Source organism: Pelmatolapia mariae, linkage group LG14 (genome assembly GCF_036321145.2).
Source record: "Pelmatolapia mariae isolate MD_Pm_ZW linkage group LG14, Pm_UMD_F_2, whole genome shotgun sequence".
In the NCBI taxonomy this organism is placed as follows: Eukaryota; Metazoa; Chordata; class Actinopteri; order Cichliformes; family Cichlidae; genus Pelmatolapia; species Pelmatolapia mariae.
In genome coordinates, this window is record NC_086239.1 from 230,584 (window position 1) to 250,686 (window position 20,103).

Here is a 20,103-nt window from a genome sequence, read left to right on the forward strand (position 1 = left end):
GGTCCTTCAGTGTGAGCTCCAGCTGGTCAACATTTTCCCATTGGCCATCTGCAAAACAACCCCTTGCCATCACAAGTGAGCTGAGAGCCGCCAGCTGAGCTTCCTCATCAGCAGAGGCAGCAGCCACAGTGTCCAGTCTTCCTTAAGTGCACCCTCTCCCATGTGGTATAGGGTCACCTCCACATTGGGAGTAGTGGTGGTGCCAGCAAGGAGCCAACCCTACAGCTAGGCTCTCCACCACATCCATCTGGCACTTGGACTAGTCCTGCAGAAGGCCACGAAAGTCACACTGTATGGTCACCATTTGAACTAGTGCCTCAACTGGCTAGGCTAGTTGTGGGTCTGCCATGCTGCAACTGGGTTTTTGGCACAACTGTAGCACACAAAGGACCTGATGCACATAGCTTGGACTTTTCCAAAAATGATTTTCTGTGCTCCAGACACTTCTTCTTTCCAAAGCGTTCCAGCTGTGTCCTTTCAGCTCCACAAACCACACCAGTACATACAGTACACACAAGCACCACCCATTGTAACCCCTCTCCCCCCCCCCATGGTTCTAAAAGATAAGGTGCTATGTGTGTATGTGTGTGCATGTGTAAGCACGTGTGTGTATGTGTGTGTGTGTGTGTGTTTGTGTTTGTGTTTGGGGGTGCACTTGTGTGACCTCCTGCCCAAAAAAGGTCATAAAGGCAGGAAGCAGGAAGTCTGCAAACTTTTAATAAATAATTATCTGAATTGTCACGGCTAATGGAAGGTATGGACTCAGGCGCGGAGTTCTGGGTTGAAGCAGACAGTGCGTTTATTTACAGTGCTTGAAATACAGTCTTTAAACAGCGTGATATCCAACAATGTCCTTTCTCTCAATTCCCAAAAGTGGTGAAGGTGAGTTTCCCCGTGAGGTCTGTGTGCACTCCTTCCGTGTGAGTTCCTCCTCCCGAAAACACCAGTGAATCCTTTTTCTCCACTCCTCCGTCCCGTACTTCTCCACCTGAGAGACGAGCAAACACAACAGCGGATAAGAAGGCTTGCCTTGCTATGCGGGTTACAAGATCACGAGCACACTTAGCTACCGAGCTCCGAGTACAATCCAGCGTCGACTGCCGTCTGGACACACCGTTAAATACCTACGCTTTGTGAGGAATGATTAGCGGCAGCTGGAGCTGAAGATTACACTTCTGGGTCAGAGGTCGGCCATTCTCACTCTCTCAGAGGCGCCGCTCCTAGGCATAGCCAGACCCGCAGAATAGGGAGGGAGAGAGAAAGAGAGGAAGGCGCACACACATCACAAATAAACACGCAGGTCGTCTGGGGAGGACCGTCCAACCGTGACATGAATCTTACAATCAAAGTTTTAATCTGATGGGCGTGAAGGAGGAGTGGTCCTGCTCCAGAAATTCAGATGATATCTCCACTAAGTCTAATATACCCTAGTAAGCAATAGTACTTTTTCCTTTGGGAAGGTACCATCTGTGCAGTCTGCAATTCTGTTGAAGAAAGATGTTGAATCTATTTAAATATTCTACAAAAATAATTGATTTCTGTGTGTATATGTGTGTGTATATATATATATATATATATATATATATATATATATATATACATACATACATACACACACACATATATACACACACACACATACATATGTATGTGTGTATATGTGTGTATATACAGTCAGGTCCATAAATATTGGGACATCGACACAATTCTAACATTTTTGGCTCTATACACAACCACAATGGATTCCAAATGAAACGAACAAGACATGCTTTAACTGCAGACTGTCAGCTTTTATTTGAGGGTATTTACATCCAAATTAGGTGAACAGTATAGGAATTATGACAGTTTGTATATGTGCCTCCCACTTCTTAAGGGACCAAAAGTAATGGGACAATTGGCTTCTCAGCTGTTCCATGGCCAGGTGTGTGTTATTCCCTCATTACCCCAATTACAATGAACAAATAAAAGGTCCAGAGTTCATTTCAAGTGTGCTGTTTGCTTTTTGAACCTGTTGCTGTCAACTGCCAGGATGAGATCCAAAGAGCTGTCACTACCAGTGAAGCAAGCCATCATTAGGCTGAAAAAAACAAAACAAACCCATCAGAGAGATAGCAAAAACATCAGGCGTGGCCAAAACAACTGTTTAGAACATTCCCAAAAAGAAGGAACGCACTGGTGAGCTCAGCAACACCAAAAAACTAGGAAGACCACGGGACACAACTGTGGTGGATGACCAAAGAATCCTTTCCCTGGTGAAGAAAACACCCTTCACAACAGTTGGCCAGATCAAGAACACTCTCTAGGAGGCAGGTGTATGTGCGTCAGAGTCAACAATCAAGAGAAGACTCCACCAGTGTGAATACAGAGGGTTCACCACAAGATGTAAACCTTTGGTGAGCCCCAAAAACAGGCAGGCCAGATTAGAGTTTGCCAAACGACATCTGAAAAAGCCGTCGCAGTTCTGGAACAACATCCTATGGACAGATGAGACCAACATCAACTTGTACCAGAGTGATGGGAAGAGAAGAGTATGGAGAAGGAAAGGAACTGCTCATGATCCTAAGCATACCACCTCATCAGTGAAGCATTGTGGTGGAAGTGTCATGGCGTGGGCATGTATGGCTGCCAGTGGAACTGGTTCTCTTGTATTTATTGATGATGTGACTGCTGACAAAAGCAGCACAATGAATTCTGAAGTGTTTTGTGCAATATTATCTGCTCATATTCAGACAAATGCTTCAAAACTCATTGGACGGCGCTTCACAGTGCAGGTGGACAACGACCCAAAGCATACTGCAAAAGCAACCAAAGAGTTTTTGAAGGGAAAGAAGTGGACTGTTTTGCAATGGCCAAGTCAATCACCTGACCTGAATCCGATTGAGCATGTATTTCACTTGCTGAAGACAAAACTGAAGGGAAAATGCCCCAAGAACAAGCAGGAACTGAAGACTGTTGCAGTAGAGGCCTGGCAGAGCATCACCAGGGATGAAACCCGGCGTCTGGTGATGTCTATGTGTTCCAGACTTCAGGCTGTGATTGACTGTAAAGGATTTGCAACCAAGTATTAAAAAATGAATGTTTGATTTATGGTTCCTATTCTGTCCCATTACTTTTGGTCCCTCAAGAAGTGGGAGGCACATTTGCAAACTGTTGTAATTCCTACACCGTTCACCTGATTTGGATGTAAATACCCTCAAATAAAAGCTGACACTCTGCAGTTAAAGCATGTCTTGTTCGTTTCATTTGGAATCCATTGTGGTGGTGTATAGAGTCAAAAATGTTAGAATTGTGTCGATGTCCCAATATTTATGGACCTGACTGTATATGTGTGTGTGTATATATATATATATATATATATATACACACATACATATACATACATACATACATACATACATATATATGTATGTGTGTGTGTGTGCGTATGACAAATAAAAAGTGAAACTGAAACTAAAACAAATAAACTCAGAGACCTAACCAAACAATACTCAAGACTGAACAAAAAAAACCCTGAAATTAAATCAACTTAATGAAAAGAATCATGCATCCAAAAATACCACAAGAAGCAAGGTCAAAGACCCAGAACCATGACAAAGAAAACAACACATTTAAGCAGTAATTTCTCTCGCTGTTCCTCTTCCCAACGAAAGGTGCTGCAGCTTTGTCCGGAGCAGTCAGCCACTCATTTTCCACCGTGGTGATGGTGCTTGAGTTGACTGGACAGATCTCCCACCTTCTGCCGGCCCTGATAGCAGTGGTCCTGGCCAACCTTGTGGCCCAGTCCCTGCAGCCCTCCATCTATGACTCCATCATCAAGATAAAGAAGCTTCCCTACCTCCCAGAGCTGGGCTGGGGTCAGCACGAGTATGTATACACTGGAGAAACACAAGCACACAACCCTCATGATAAATAGGTTTTGGCCTTTTGAAAAACTAGAAGTGGGAAACATCAAACAAGAATAATTTTAACTGTTAAACAAAAAGCTAATAATAACTGCCCCCCCACCCCACCCCAAAAAAACACAAAAAAACACAAACATATTATGTAGGTAATTAAGAACATTTGGAAATGCTTGAAATCAATGTACATAAACAATACTAAGTTAATATCTGATCAGGTATTTGGTGACTGAAATGATACAAACTTCATAAAGTTGTCTTGTTCGATGTTCAAGTCGAAGCCGGTCAGATGAAAACCAACAGTCACAGCGGTTGGCTGCTCCTCACTGGGCCCGATTCTCCTCCCATTAAAATGGAGTTGCATGGAATTAAACAAGAATCTACTGACTGGCAGCTGATCCTGATCCTGATGTGATTTCAGTGTTGTATTTGGAGGGGAGTGGTTATAGATCCACCTGAAGTTGACAGTTTGTCTTTGGCAAGGGCAAACCATTCAAAGAAAAATGTTTAAAATTACGTTCATGGCTCCATCCTCCTTTTTAATCTCATTTTTTTCCTACTCACGCGAGTCCTTCCTCTCTACGGCAACTTAATAATCCTCCCCGTTCTCATTTCAGGGTGTATAACATTCGTGTGGAGGACATTATGGTGCGCGACGTGCAGTACATCACACTCAGCTGCAGCTACAGAGACTTGCTAAACATCCTAATGAAAAGTCGACTAAAGGCTCTACCCCTGCTCAAATCAGCTGGTAAGTCACTGCTACACACTGTGATGTTCATATGAAGTGATAACTCACTACCCCCATGAATAAACACATACATGAACAATAGATACGTCTGTTTTTAACATGACTTTATCTATTAGAATCGTGTTTTTTAATATTATCATTCTCTTTCTGTGGCTTTCTAGGAGTACCTAAAGCTACCACTGTGTAAAGTTGCTTGCCATCCTCTTGACCCCCGTGCCCCTGGTACCGGGGGCAAAGAGGATGAACAGCAGTTTAACCCTCTGTGACGTCAAGTCTTTTATTCAAATATCGACATCGACCTCTGTTGTTTTTCATCGGTAGCCGATAGCCGCTGTGGCTCCTCATAACAGGAGTGCTAACATGATGCATCAGAGCCAGTTCCTTCACAATTGCCATTTTTGACCCAGTTAAAGACATGTGACTGGACGCCACGTGTTGTAAATTTAGGGCCATGTGGGGTCTGGCCTTGCAACTTCTGATTAGTGGAAGTGACGTGAACGTGGCACCATTACTGTGATTCTATTGGCTCAAATGATTAAAAAGAGGTGTCGATCATGCAAATCAGCCAATAGAAGCCGAAGCTAGAGGCCCTCATAGTTTTAAGGGCCAGAGGCCATTTAAACTGTCTGTGGTGCACGGAGAATGGGCCCGCTCTATGTGACTGTGTTGGTAATTCTTCAATAATATTCAAAAAAACAAGCATTTTTAGGCATGTAAATGAAATTAAATAATGTCTGCTGTATAATACCTAAAAAATTCAACTGGTGTCCAAAGTGTGCCAAAAATGGACAAATGCACAACGCCTGAATATTTCTATAGTAACTCGGTAACTTTTACACAGTAACATCTCCTGTAATATTATTACCTCTGACGAAATCTCACAAGTGTTAGCTTTATTTTGATACCAAGATTCTTGACACAGAGTTTGTAATTGCAGAGAAATACTCCATTCATTTTGGGCATGTCATTTTCAAGCAAGAACCTCAGAAAGCCCTTTGGGCTTAACAGGCTATTAGCCGTAGCCCCAAAACAACATCATTAATACTTCATATTCATATTGCATTTTATGATAAAACCTGCAATATACTCAGCAGTTTCCTTTGATATGAAGAAACCTAAAACTCCATCATTTTAATATTTGGTTCAAAGCGTGTGAATTAAAAATGACAGTATAAATGGTCTCTTTGGACAGATGGTAATGTGCGGACCACAGCGACAACTGAGTGGACCAAAAACAAGTAAAAACCTCAAATGCTAGGTTTACCAAATTTTACTGAACCTTAAGTTTGTGACTAAATGTGTCAGGCTTTACAGGGTTCATTTATTCATAACTCTGCGGCACATAGTTCTAATTCAAGACCACAGCTCTAGTGCTTTTATGCTACTGACCAACACAACTAAATAACAATAAGGAAGAATAACCTTGATTCATTGTTATTTACCATTATTCAGCAGTTTTCATAACATGAATAAAAGAGTCTAATGGAGGTGACAGAGAACTGGAGCTTCTGCTCAGTTTTGATCATAGTTAAACGTTTTAGTTGAAAACTAACTCCTACACAGCTCCCACTCCCACTGACGCCCGTCCTTGTTAAAAAAAAATGTACACAGTCTCTAACTGGCTTTATGCAACCTGTTGCAAAAAAACATATCATTTTTTCCCATATTACTTGCTGTGAAAAAAATGCCAAAGTTTAACAAACATAAAATAGTATTTTTCTAATCTACCAGAGCCAAAAACCTGGAGTATCCTGCATGGTGTACAGTGTGACCTATATTATTTTTTTTGACATGCCTTAAGGACATGGTTGGGATCGCCACAGTTAGCTCACTCCTTATTTCTAAAACAAGTTTACACACTCTTCCCTTATCTCACATAAAAAACTGCTCCTTCGCCCCTTTTTATCCTCATCTTCCCTCTTCCTCCTCTCCCAGAGTCAATGACCCTGTTGGGCTCCATTGAGCGTGCCCAGCTCCAGTCGCTGCTCTCGCAGCAGCTCAGCTGTGCCAGACGTCTGCAGTGCATCAAAGAACGAGGCGCTGAGGAGAAGAAGATCCTCTCTACTGAGTCAAACCCACCCAGCAATAACAACAGCAGCCTGCAGACAGGCCAGGAGGAAGGCCACATCCAGGTGAGAGGTCACTGGAGGACACATGCTTTGTGAAAGGAGCTCAAATATGAGTGACAGATTCAACATTTTCTTTCACCTGAAACTTTAGACTTATCTGCATGTTTGTTATGTCCACCCATTCACCTGCTCATGCTTCATTGTTTTTTTCCTCAGTCTCACTCTTCCTCTCGCCCCACCCCATCTGCTCCATTGCTTGCTCATAGCAATTGTTGTGTATCAAGGTGTTGAATTGAATGAATGTACGAGGTCATTTCTGTGTTTACAGAGGAAATAAGCTGAAATTGGCAGACAGGTTGAAGATAGATGTCTATAGATGAAAGATGTTTAGTTGCAGCTGCTGCACTGCATTGCTTAAACATGAGTGAGTGGCTAAGCAGAGCGTCCTCACTCATGGATGTGGAAGTCGAGCAGTCTGCTGTGGTGCTGTCTGCTTTTGATTTGATATTGTCTGATATGTTGATAAGCATATTTTCTTGGCAAAACCTGATTTTTTTTTGTCCATTTCAAAAATCCTCAGTATATGTAGAGAAAATGTTGTCAGGGAAAGGAAAGTCAGCAGGGGGATTGACTGAGGTCATACATTTGAGGCCAGGCTAATATGAGAATTCTTAGTGTAGCTCTGAACCCTGCAGGTTTGCTCTCTTCATTCGTGTGCTCTTGTTTCTGTTGCATCAGCCCACAGTAGTGCACATGATTGTGATTTTTTTTTTTTAAATCGGTGTGTGTTTGTGTGTGCAGATCACTAATGAGGAGCTGAACCCGCCCCCTGTGGTGGAGCGACCCACTGAGCTTTCCAACAGTAAGAACTACACTTACCTGTGCAAATACATGCACACAGCAGAGTTTCAGAAGACCAGACTGAAACAAAAGGAAATAGAAATTCAATAGAAGTGTGGGTTTTGCTCTCTCTGTTCCTTATGTGACGAGCAGCTCCTGAAACTGTTTGAATTAAATAGGTATAAATAAAGCACACCGGTTTTTCTAGGTCACACTTTAAATGATTGCTTTGTGGCCACTGATTAAAAATACAAGACAAACCAGCTAATTTCACTCCCTGAGCTCACTAAGCTGGACCTCCTGACTATGTTGCGGTCTGTGTGTCTCTGATGCAGGCTCACAAGATGAATCAGGAGTCACACTGAGAAGCATTTTCTGTGCCAGCTCAGATGCAGAAGAGGTAAGAGAGTGACATCCCACGCACACACCCACACACCCACACTTCCACCCTGCAGAAAGATGTCCTAACATAGCCTCCGTCTCACTCAGACCTCTGGAGTATTTTTGGCAGATTACTGCAAAGCACAGCGTTGGTAGTTTGAAACTGGACATCATCATCAAACAGCATCAGCTTTAAGTTGCAATGTTGATGTCCTTGTAGTCACTCATTCAGTGACTCCTGTCATTTTGTCCATCTTCTGTGCACAGATATAGTGCTAAATGTTTATGGAGGTAACAACCTGCTGAGGGCTGTTGTTTGCCTTTACCTGTGTTTGTGGCATCCACACTGAGTTGTGTTATTGGGTTCAGTGTACATGCTGACTATCGTTGCTTTCTGTTGCTTCTCAGGTACAAGATGATCGAGATGTTCAAGATCCCACTAGTGAGGTAAGATGTTCAGACAATCCACACAGACAGAACAACCAATGAGAGCAGATCACAAGCGGTCGCAGCAGAGTGTTCGTTGCTCTGGGACATGAGAAAATGGGCGGACTACAAAAGTTTCCACCCAGCCCATCCAAGAGAATTCCTCATTTCAGATTTAGAACTGAGGAATTCTCTTGGATAAGAGGCGAAACATCTTCAAAAACAAGAGTTTGAAAGAAGGTGATGGAACTGTTTTCAGATTGTCTTAGCCAGCAGTGTGACAGCAAATTGCTCTGTTGGTGTTTAAGATAAGATGAGGCCTAATTATTCAAAAAATACACTTTAGGCCAAGAATGACGGGCTGTATTACTGTAAGCGAATCATTTATTACAAACTAAAGTCATCTTAAGGGAAATAATGTAGATCACTAACTGCTATGAAGTGATCAATCCGACACGGGATGCTGAAAAGGACTTTCACTCTTGTTGACTTGCAGATTACAGACTGGGAGGCAAGGCAACTTGATGAGAGGGTCAACTTCAACAACTGCAAGATTAACCCCACCCTGGTCCAGCTGCTGGAGTGTACATCACTGCATAAGGTTTGAATTCTGAATACTGCGACAGTCAGTCTGTATGTGTCTGTCACAATGACAGCAGTATTTTAGGGTTAGGGGACAGAGGTTGACTTGTATTTGATCCTTTAAAGAACGTACGTAAGATTTAAAATGATAAATCAATGCAAGGTGACCTAAAATGAAAAGATCCACAGTTTGACAGAACAAAACGTACATTACATCATGTCTACATATACACACTGAAATTTCAAACTGCACCATTTCTGTTACTTTCAAAATAAATGTATTCCATAACAAAGCAATTGTGGCAAATATGATTATTAAACGACTGGGTGATGGCTCAGCGTTGTCCTAACAATGATCAATTTGAGAAAAACAAAGATTTGATTTTATAAGAGCAAAGTGAAAAAACAAAGGAAAAGCAAATACATCTCAGATACAGATCAACTGCAAAGAAAAGGAAAAAGAATAACTATTGTTTTGCTGAAAAAGCAAGGTCCTTACGAAAACTACTACTAACTCCAAAACCAGCATGTGTCATTCACCAATATTAGTGCCTTCACAGATGTGTGCTAATGGTCCTCATCGAGCTGCCACTTTAACTGTCTGCTAACAGCCCTTAGTTATAGACAAACGTGACCACGACAGATTCTAGTTATAATTAAGCTCAATGGTGCATTTTCCAAACTGGACTTTAAGTAAGAAGAAAGTTTTTACTAACAGACCTCTGCTGTTTTTCTACAGACCTACACCATCTTCTCTCTGCTGGGCCTCGACCACGCCTACGTCACCAGGATCGGACGCCTCATCGGGGTGGTTTCCATCAAAGAAGTAATAGTCTCTCTTTACAGGACCTTTGGGGTGTATGGGTTTGATCACTTAATCAGCTGCGCTCCACCAGCGGAGTTGGCAAAAATACAGACATTCTGTACTCAAGTAGAAGTACAAATACTACTATTAAAAAATACTCCAGTAAAAGTTGAAGTACAGAATCAACTTCTTTACTCAAGTAAAAGTAAAAACTTACAGGCTCTGAAAAGCACTCAAAGAAAATAAAAAGTAGCTCTTTGGAGGATGTTTCTGTTTCTGTGCAAAGCTAACTGAACCTTGTGCTATATTAGCATAATATTAAAATAATATCAGTAGATGTTAATACAAACTTTATTAAATTCTAATTATTCTCAGCTTGAATCAGAAGAAAAAGAAGTAAATAAAAAGCAGCTCTATTTTCTCATGCCTACATCATAGTTGGGGACTCTGCCTGTAAACAGGGAAATGTGCACCATCAGAGGTTAAAGTGGATTCAGCAGGTGGGGGAAACTAAACGGGTTGTAATGGTTCAGTGTGGGGAAAAGAATCAAACTCATTAATTTCCAGTAGATTTTCTTAGTGTACAGGCTGTGATCAGCTGAGCTGCTGACACACCTGGATTCAACCAGATGTTTCCTGAGTTGTCCTGGATGATTTCCATCCTCTGCACTGACTCTACACTGTTTATGCCGCCTTTACGTTAGACTGGATGAAGTTGGTGTGAAGGTGGAATTCAGTGAATGAATCTGTGCTACACTGTGAGCTAACTGTGACCATGAAACACAGCCGCTGTGCAGCAGTCACACACTGTTCTTTACTTTAAATCCATCACAGTGCAGCAAACGAACCTGTTTATCCTGCACTGACCTGCGAGTGATAACAGTTAGTCTGATGTCTTTCTCATCTTTCTCCATCTCTGAGTGAAGCTCTTTCTTTTCTCTCCCTGTGAAATCCAGCAGCTGCACTTTAGCTGCATCACACTGTGAGACAAACTGCACACAGTTTGTGTGTTTGCTGATGTTTGTAAAGCTGATAGAAATGTCATAATTACCTCACAATTTAAAAAAAAGTTTATGCTCGCTCCTCTTCTGTAGGGCTAGCTAGATGCCAAACTATCACAACCGCAAATTATGGACCTGCAGTCGTTCCGATGTTGAAAGGAAAAAACAAACCAAAAACTCATCACCGTCCCACTTTTAAGCCCTGACTTCTCTATGACATTTCCTTGTGATTAATAAACAAACAGACATCCTTTCATGTGTTTCTGTTTAGACTCACTCCAGTTTGGTGTGTGGAGGCTTGCAGTGACGTGAAATAATAACTCATATCTGTTACAGCAAAAGTAATGAGCCTGTTTTGAAAATGTAAGAAGAACAGATATGTGTTTAAAAATGTAGGGAGTAAAAGTAAAAAGTAGTCAGAAAAATAACTCCTCTGGTAAAGTACAGATACCTAAAAATTGTACTTAAGTATAGTAACAAAGTATTTGTACTTTGTTACGTCCCACCTCTGTCCAACAGCAAGAAAAACCACAAACCCAGTCTGGGCAGATAAACCCATCCTCTCCCAGTCTGCCTGTCTCTCACACAGACACACTGTCACATCTCTGGTCCACAGACAGCTAAACTCTCAGAGCACATTGACAGGATCTGCAGCACTTTTACTCACAACAGCCAAAACATCCAATATTTAAAAGAAGCCAATTAAAGGAAAAGCTCTGAAAGACTAAAAAATTGAGGTACACCCCTTTTAATAAAGAAATTATACAGTATTAGCTGAAAAAAGCATTATTATTAATTATTATAATTATTATTATTATTATTATTATGTACTGACAGAACGACACATTACACATGTTCCTTTAATGCAGGGATAATAGATTAATTTGCACATAAAATGTATACGTCATTGCTTTTATTAGATATGAATTTTTATTTGCTGTACATAAAAAAATCTTCAGGCTTGAGAAAATAATCTGAGCCTTAAAAAGCATTTCATGCAGCTGACTTGGCTCCTACTACTACGTTTCTTTCTCTCTTTAATGCTATAAGACTATGGTGGTGATCTGGCACCATATAAATTAAACTGAAATGGAACTGAATGTACTGCAATCTAAAGTAATGAGCTTAAAGAGTTATGTTGAGTTATGTTTGTGTTTGCATGGCACAAACAACTTTATTGGGATGTTGCTCACCTGGAATTGAACAATTCCTGCCTTCTTTCTTCATCTAGCTCCGTAAAGCCATAGATGGCTCAATGACTCTGAAAGGTGTGAAGGTAGCTCCCCCTATGGCCACCTTCAGGAACAGCAGCTTGAGCAGCAGCCAGAATGAGACCACCTATCTCCAAGCTGTGAGACCACCAGAAGAGCACGCCACTGATGCACCAAAGCACGTCTGCTGACGTGACCAACGGCAAGTCTCGGGAGGAGAAGGAGGAAGTGTCAAAGTGCTGAAGTCTTTCATCTCCCAAAGCTACACGTTCAAAAATCAAATACAGACAGTGCAATGTGTATAGGTCTGTACATGAGGGGGCAGATGCCTCAGCTTTTGTGTTTTCCTGTTTCCACTCTCATTCCTTTCTTCTTCACTGACCTAATAGTCAGGTGTTAATTGTCATGTATTAGTGGTTATGTCTTAATAGTCAGGCCGAGAGCTGAACCTGTGCAAGCAGACGTGCTCCCTGCCAGTGATGGAGGCACCTGTAGCTAATCTCATCCTGTCGCCACAGCTCTCACAGGCATAGAAACACACCTTGATTGTAGTCCAAATGCTCATTTCACAAGTGCCTCCTCTTCTTTATCACCAGGAATAAGCAGAGATTGTGTGTGTGTGTGTGTGTGTGTGTGTGTGTGTGTGTGTGTGTGTGTGTGTGTGTGTGTGTGTGTGTGGGGCGTAGGTGAGGTTTTCCCAGTAGAGTGCAGGGGCACGGGGAGTCAGTTTGACCACATTCCACTTGTACTAAAATTTTAACCACATGTGAATTTTCCACGTACTATGTTCAGATTAATGAAATTGTAACAGTTTAAAAGATGAAGGATTTGAATTAAAAAAAATTTGATGTGATATTTTTCAGTTTCATGACTCAAAATAGTTGCTTCATATTTACTGAGGGTAAAAATTGCTTCTTTTTCTGTGGAGTTTAACCCTCACCCAACCAGACCGAGTCGAACAATATCCTGACCTGTCTCACCTTCACACCAAAAATCAGACATTGTGTTGTCAATCAACAGTGAATAAATGCATGACATTTTAACAAACCTCTGTTTTGTTTAAGAGTTCTTTCTGTCTCTACATTTTCATCAGGATTTCTGTAGCTGCTCATCTGTCTGCCCTCTTTCTACCCTGTAGTAACAGCTGGAGTGAAGTTTTTGTCTTTTCAGATGAGTTTAAATGTGTTATGTATAAAACATTTGCTGATACATGTTTGCAGCAGTCATTCACACTTTTGCAAAATTTTGAAAGAAAACAATTGTACATTAGTAAATCAAAAGTTGAAAGTAATTCAAAGCAGGACTACTTTTTCAGTAATGTCTTGTTCATTACTTTTTGCAATATTAAAGGATTATGCTTGTAATAAGTAACAGCTGCCTTGCTGCAGGCGGTGACTACAGAGAGTTCAGCAGGCTTGACTTGGATTTTTAGACACTACATGCTATTTTTGTCACAGTCTGTTTGGCTACACTCAAGCAGCAACCTTTCACTTGCTAACTGAATGCCTACACCACAACACTGTGGCGAAAACCACTTTGTATAACACTAAGCAGTCCCTAAATTGTCTCTTATGATCACAGCCATAGAAGAAGAGTCTTTTTTATGTGTAAATATCACAGAAAAAACAAAAACTGCATCATGAACTAGTTCTTACTCTGCAGCATGTGCACTGGTGCACATCTGTGGCTGCTCCAACTTTCCTGCAGCATTCTCTCCTTGTAAAGCAGAACTTCTAGGGGCCACTGGGAGGCAGCCTTGTCATTGTCAACATGACAGCAAAAGTACTCCTCAGTTAGTGTAAGTTTGACCTGTAATGCACAGGAATAACACAACACCTGATTATAGACGTGCACAACTATAATCAGATTGTCAGCTCACACTTTTTGCAAGTCACCAAAGACACACACATGTGCAGACACTGGACTACATTCTGATGTCACTTCCTTGCTCTGTCTGTTACGACCCAGCATAGAGGTAACAGGGACTGAACATGAAGCTGCAACTCCCCACTCCAACCACTCCTAAGAGAGGCCAGCAATAAGGTAACTGAAGGGGCTAGCAGCAAATTATTTACTTCAGACGTGAGCTGTGCAAACCCCCCCCGCCAAAAAAAAAACAAAACAAAAAAAAATCCAGACGACAAAAAGGTTTTTGATGTTCCCAAAGCTTCCCTATTAAAACAAAAGCAAACAAGACCATTTCTAACCTACTCCCCTATCAAAAACATGGGGGAAAGGGTTCAACCAAAAAGGCCTTGTCACACCTACTGAATCTGCTGCAGTGCTCAATATGTACAGTGAACACAAAATTACAAGCAATGGTTATACAACTATTTTCAGAAGGTGCTCTTCACACAAGCCGTCTCAATTACTGACAGCTCACACCTTACAAAAACACTGCAGCTCAGGTTTTTCACACAAAAGCTCAAAACTACAGAGAACCAGCTGGCACTTAGTTGTTGGTAGAGGAGTCAAGGAGAGGGGCGAGGTGGCTGTAAGCTGGAGGTTAAGGTCAAAGGTCAAGGTCAAATTAATTTATATAGCACATTTCCAGATAGACGATGCTGCACAAAGTGCTTAACAATATAAAAATGCCATTAAAAAGAAACAATGTAGAACAATAATAACAATATCAAACAATGATAGGACAATAAAAGAATTAAAACAATAACTAAGACGATCTAATATTTAGGGAGAGACTATTCCAGAGTCTGGGACCTGCCACAGAGAAGGCTCTATCGCCACGAGATGTGAGACTAGTCCGGGATGGATGGCATTAATTTTGAGCTAGACCTCGTAGTTTTTCCTGGAGCATAAACAGAAAGGAGCTCAGACACGTAAGAATGGGCTCGGGCATTAAGCGACTTAAAAACAAAAAGTAAAATTTTAAAATTGGATCCTGTAGGAGACAGGAAGCCAGTGTAGAGAAGCTAAAACTGGGGTTATATGCTCTCTCCGTTTGGTACCAGTTAGCAGGCGAGCAGCTGCATTTTGGACCATCTGAAGACGATGAATGAAGGCCTGGTCGAGACCAAAATATAATGAATTGCTTATTCAATTAAGAGTCTGCTGTCCAGTCAATCATCCAACCCCAACCTCAGGAGCCTGTTTGAATCTGCCAACACCAAGACACCCACACACACAGCCTGTAGGGAGGAGATAGAAAATACACACACACACCAATGGGAGGAGCCACACATCAAAACAGGTAGCATGTGCTCCAAACCACAACATTGAATAACAACTTGTCTTTCGGTTAACTACATCTGTGAACTGGCTAAACTCAAACACCAGCTGTACAGAAAGGTAGTGACTTTGTTGTAGACATGCTCACATTTAATCTAATATGGGGAAAGTGTTGTCAACAATAATGGAAGCCATCAGAGGAAGAGGGAGAGTACATGGATGTGCAGATCAAGGAAGAAGATAGGTAACAGTAGAGGGGAAGGATATGTACTAATAGGAAGAGAACTTCATTTCTCAAAGGAAATTTGTGCCTAATAAGTCTACCATGTGATAAGTCTTTGGATTAACGGTAAGGGAGGCCAGACTGAGAATTCAGGCTGACCACGGTTTCAAGGTTTTCAATGATGTCCAGCAGGCCTGAGTCCTCAGAAATCACCAGCTTCAAATGAAGCCAAGGTACAGTTAGGTCCATATATATTTGGACACTGACACGAGACGACTTTCAGCTTTCATTTGAGGGTATCCAAATTCAATTGGCTAAAGGGTTTAGGAGTTCCAGCTCCTTAACATGTGCCACTCTTTTTAAATGGCCAAAAATAATTGGACAATTGAATCAAAGCCTATTTTATTAGCAGGTGCGGGCTATTCCTTGGTGGTGCATGCATGAAAAAGGGTTAGCTGTGAACAGACAACATGTGGTCAAAGGGAAGAGATGTCCCTGAAGGTAAAAGAACTTACTGTTAAGAATGTCCATGGATATAAGAAACCCTTTCACAACAGCCAAACATCGAGCAACACTCTCCAGGAGGTCGATGTATCAATATCCAAGTCTACTATAAAGACAACACTGCATGAAAGTAAATACAAAGGTTTCACTGCAAGATGCAAGCCAATCATGAGCCTCAAGAATAGAAAGGTTAGACTGGACTTTGAAAACATCTAAAAAGGCCAACACAGTTCTGGAAAAACAAGTATGGAGAAGGTGTGGCACAGCTCATGATCCAAAGCATACATCATCTGTAAAACACGGCAGAGGCAGAGAGATGGCTCGGGCATGCATGGCTGCCAGTGGCAATCGTCTTTTTATTGAAAGAGATTTTTATACAATCACAACAACAAATTAAACATACAAGCAAAAGAGCATACTGCTTATAAACTGAAACCCCACCCTCCCATCTGCCAGATTAAAACAGAAGAGGGGGCGGGTGGGTTGAACAAGGCAGTTTGACAAAAAACATTGACATTTATAGACGTACACATGCAGCCAATTGTGCAGAGGCAGCTATTGTTCATCTTTCCATTTCTCAATAAATGTCAGAAATGGTGTAGAAGCTGGACGTTGATCCTTTGAGGGAGCATCTCATCTTTTGCAGTTTAACATGCACAACTTCTGTAATCCATTGTGAACATGAAGGGGCCGCCCCTCCCTGAGCCTGGTTCTGCCGGAGGTTTCTTCCTGTTAAAAGGGAGTTTTTCCTTCCCACTGCATATGATTGTTGGATTTTTCTCTGTATCTATTATTGTAGAGTCTACCTTACAATATAAAGCGCCTTGAGGTGACTGTTGTTGTGATTTGTTTTAATGACTTACTGTTCAGTGTAATCATTTACCGTTATTCCTTACTGTGAAGCACTTTGGTGTGCCCCCTGGTTTTAAAAGTGCTATATAAATAAAAGTGTATTGTATTTCTAAAAAAAAAAAATTAGATTTGGGTATGGAAAACCTGTTCACCAGCTGCTCAAAAGAGGAAAATTTGTTTCTTATATAAAGGTCTTTATTGGCAGAATACCATTTTTACACCAGAACTGAAAGCCTCCACCTGACAAGGAGGGAGGGAACATATGGTTTCTAGTAACTGGTGCAAAAAGAGAAAGACTATGTAGTCTGAAAGTTTTCCTAAACTGATTCCAAATACAAACTGAGTTTATCACAGCTGGAGTAGAAGTATAGTGAGAGACTGGCCTGACTGAGGGATCTCGGTGCACAGCAGTGCTGGCAGAGACACCTGTCCACAGGATGAGTTCGTCAGGAGGAGTCAGCTTGGAACCACTAAATGATCAGTGTCCCGCATCCAGTGGAGCCTGGTATTGGCTGTGTCATGGTTGGCTGTGTGGCAGGCAGGCAGGAAAAAGGACCCAGAATGCAGGACTCTCAAAACGGGACTGGAACTCAAAATGCAGCTTTATTGCTGGTAAAACTTACTCATAAAATAAAACTCACAAAAGCAAAACAAGACTTAGAACCAAGGTGCAGGAAAACTGGACATAACAAACACACAGCATGTTGAGGACACAACACGACAGAGAGCACAGGAAAACACAGGGCTTAAATACACAGGGGAGTAATCAGGGAATGGGCAACAGGAGGGAGACACAGCTGGGAGAAATTAGGCTGTGTGAATGTGTGTGTGAATGGGTGGATGACTGTGTAAAGCGCTTTGGGGTCCTTAGGGACTAGTAAAGCGCTATACAAATACAGGCCATTTACTATTTACCATAATGAGACAGGGGAGAAGTAAAACTGAACACACTGACATGAGACATGAACTTTTAAAGTAAAACAGGAAACCAGAAAAAATTCACAAAAACGCAAACTTGACACTGGGAGGTAGACAGAAAGAATATGACACATAAAACAGAGAGGGCAGTCACTTAAGCTAAAGGCCAGAACATCAAATAATGTAAGGAGAACAAAACCAAGAATAACCCTTAATACAAAATCAAACCAGCACAACTCAAAAACCGGAACAAATCATAGTTTAGAAAAACACCAAAACAGAAAAAGCTGGGTCAAAAATGACCCAGAACCGTGACAGGCTGACCAATAATAAAACAGAAGGTCAGGCAGAGCCAGTCCACCCTGTGGGCGTGGCCTTTGCAGGATGTTCTTTCTTATATGTGGTTTCTTCTTGTTCCAGATGAAGGATGATATTAACTTATCTAAAGAGCTGAAGAAATGTTTGGTCAGATATATAAAGAGGATTTGGAATAGATAAAGGAGCCTTAACAACAGGTTCACTTTAATTATGTTAATCGTCCCACAGAGAGAAAGGGATCATAAGTTCCAGCAATGGGTGTCCTTATTCAGACTCGCCAACATTGGCAGGTAGTTTACTTTATAAAGATCTTTATAATAGCTGGAGATCCAGATTTCTGATATTTAAACTTCTTATTATTGATTTTGAGTGGTATTAGATTCGATGGGATATTTTTTGCAGCTGCATTGATTGGGATGAATTCACTTTTCTGAGGATTTATTTTGTAGGCAGGCATTGAACCAAACCTTTGCAGAGTGCTTAGTAGTTTCGAGGTGTTTAGGGTGGGGTCAGTTATAAAAGCAATAGATCGTCTGCGTAAAGTGAGACTTTGTATTCTTGCCCTTCTCGGACAACTCCCGTGATACTGGTATCTTGTCGTATGGCTAATGCTAAGGGCTCTATACTGATGACAAACCGAAGTGGAGGTAGGGGCAACCCTGCCTAGTGCCCGTATGGAGTTTAAAATAAGAAGAGATCATATTATTAGTACACACAGATGGCAGTGGTGAGTTGTAGAGTTTTAACCAGCGATATGAATCTGGGGCCAAAGCCAAATTAAGTATAGAAAAGGTAGCTCCACTCCACCCAATCGAAGGCCTTCTCAGCATCAAGTGACAGTAGGGCATCAGGTGTATCGGTTGAGGAAGAGTCATAAATTATACCTAAGGCACATCTAACGTTAAATAAAGAATGTCTGTCCTTGGTAAAGCCAGTTTGGTCTGTGGAAATGATTGTTGGTAACACTACCTCTAAGCCAGGGCTCTAGAGAGCGACCAATTTGGTCGCAAATGTGACCAAATTTTTCAGTGGTGCGACTAAAAAAAATATTTGGTCGCACCTGTGCGACCAACTGTTCGGGTAACAAAAAAAAAAAAAAAATCTCTGCAACTCTCCATGTGGTCAACAACAGACACACATTATGCCCCTATCGTGGACTAAACCAATCAGAGATAGTCAGGGGTGGGACCTCTCTGACTGGCCGTGGTCCAGTTGAAAGTACAGGTGGAAGAGAGAGGTGAGTAGCTTGAATAAAGAGATATCAATTCATTAACGGATTCCACACAAAGACGTAAACACAGAGCGGACCCGACGCATCACAATCAGCTTTCTCGGCTTTCTCACCCGACGGCCCGAACACAGACACTCTGTCGGAGCTCAGCGATTCTGATGCGTCGGGTCCGCGCTGTTTCCGTCTTTTTGCGCTGATTCTGAGCTGCAGGTTTTGTCTCTCCAACCAAAATTCACCGAGCCAGCAGCAAAAGAAGCAGCAAACTACGCTTCACATTTGATCAATGTCGTCATGAATTCCCTCTGACTTTTGCTGTTTTGCTTCCACCACGATAAAAATCACACTTCATGCACAGCTCTCTCTCTCTCTCTCTCTCTGTACTTCAAGAACAGTTTCCCGTCTCAAATCTGTTTTCTGCATTATTCATTCGCTTATTACCCACCAGTCTACTGTTGTTTACAGCGCTGTCGGCCGCTGTCTTTTTCTTTTCTTTTTCTTTTTTCACTTAAATGACCTCGGACAAGAAAGCCTAGTTTCTGCTGTTCAATACTGAAGAAATTGAAACTTCTTAAAATGATGCAAAATTGCAGAATATTTTAAAGGTTATCTGCTATAAAAAGCCAGACCAGGAAAATCTCCTTCATGTTTTTCTGTGTTTTATTCTCAGTTACTTTCACACAAAGGCATCTGCTGTGATGTTCACAATTCTGATGAAGTCTCATGTGTATCAGTACTGATAAATGATCAGAATTATAATATTTCTGACTGTCTGAGGCTAAATTGAATCGAATCAGGACTTTGAGAACCGGAATCGAATGGATTATAGAAATCAGTGATGATACCCAGCCCTAGTGAGCAGCCTAGGCCCGACAGAAGTGGATGTAGCTGTGGGTAATAAGAAAAGAT

The 20,103-nt window shown here is 41.5% G+C and overlaps 1 protein-coding gene across 1 annotated transcript in view; it reads left to right on the forward strand.

The window, feature by feature from the left end:
- Nucleotides 1-12,498, forward strand: part of LOC134641556 (chloride channel protein 2-like) — a 56,100-nt gene extending 43,602 nt beyond the window's left edge. The window contains exons 15-24 of the mRNA XM_063494032.1: nucleotides 3,651-3,864; nucleotides 4,517-4,650; nucleotides 6,586-6,782; nucleotides 7,521-7,581; nucleotides 7,895-7,959; nucleotides 8,349-8,387; nucleotides 8,863-8,967; nucleotides 9,688-9,774; nucleotides 11,986-12,105; nucleotides 12,397-12,498. Coding sequence (XP_063350102.1) covers nucleotides 3,651-3,864; nucleotides 4,517-4,650; nucleotides 6,586-6,782; nucleotides 7,521-7,581; nucleotides 7,895-7,959; nucleotides 8,349-8,387; nucleotides 8,863-8,967; nucleotides 9,688-9,774; nucleotides 11,986-12,105; nucleotides 12,397-12,498 — 1,124 coding nt within the window. The remainder of the gene's footprint in view (nucleotides 1-3,650; nucleotides 3,865-4,516; nucleotides 4,651-6,585; nucleotides 6,783-7,520; nucleotides 7,582-7,894; nucleotides 7,960-8,348; nucleotides 8,388-8,862; nucleotides 8,968-9,687; nucleotides 9,775-11,985; nucleotides 12,106-12,396) is intronic.
- Nucleotides 12,499-20,103: the final 7,605 nt, after the last annotated feature.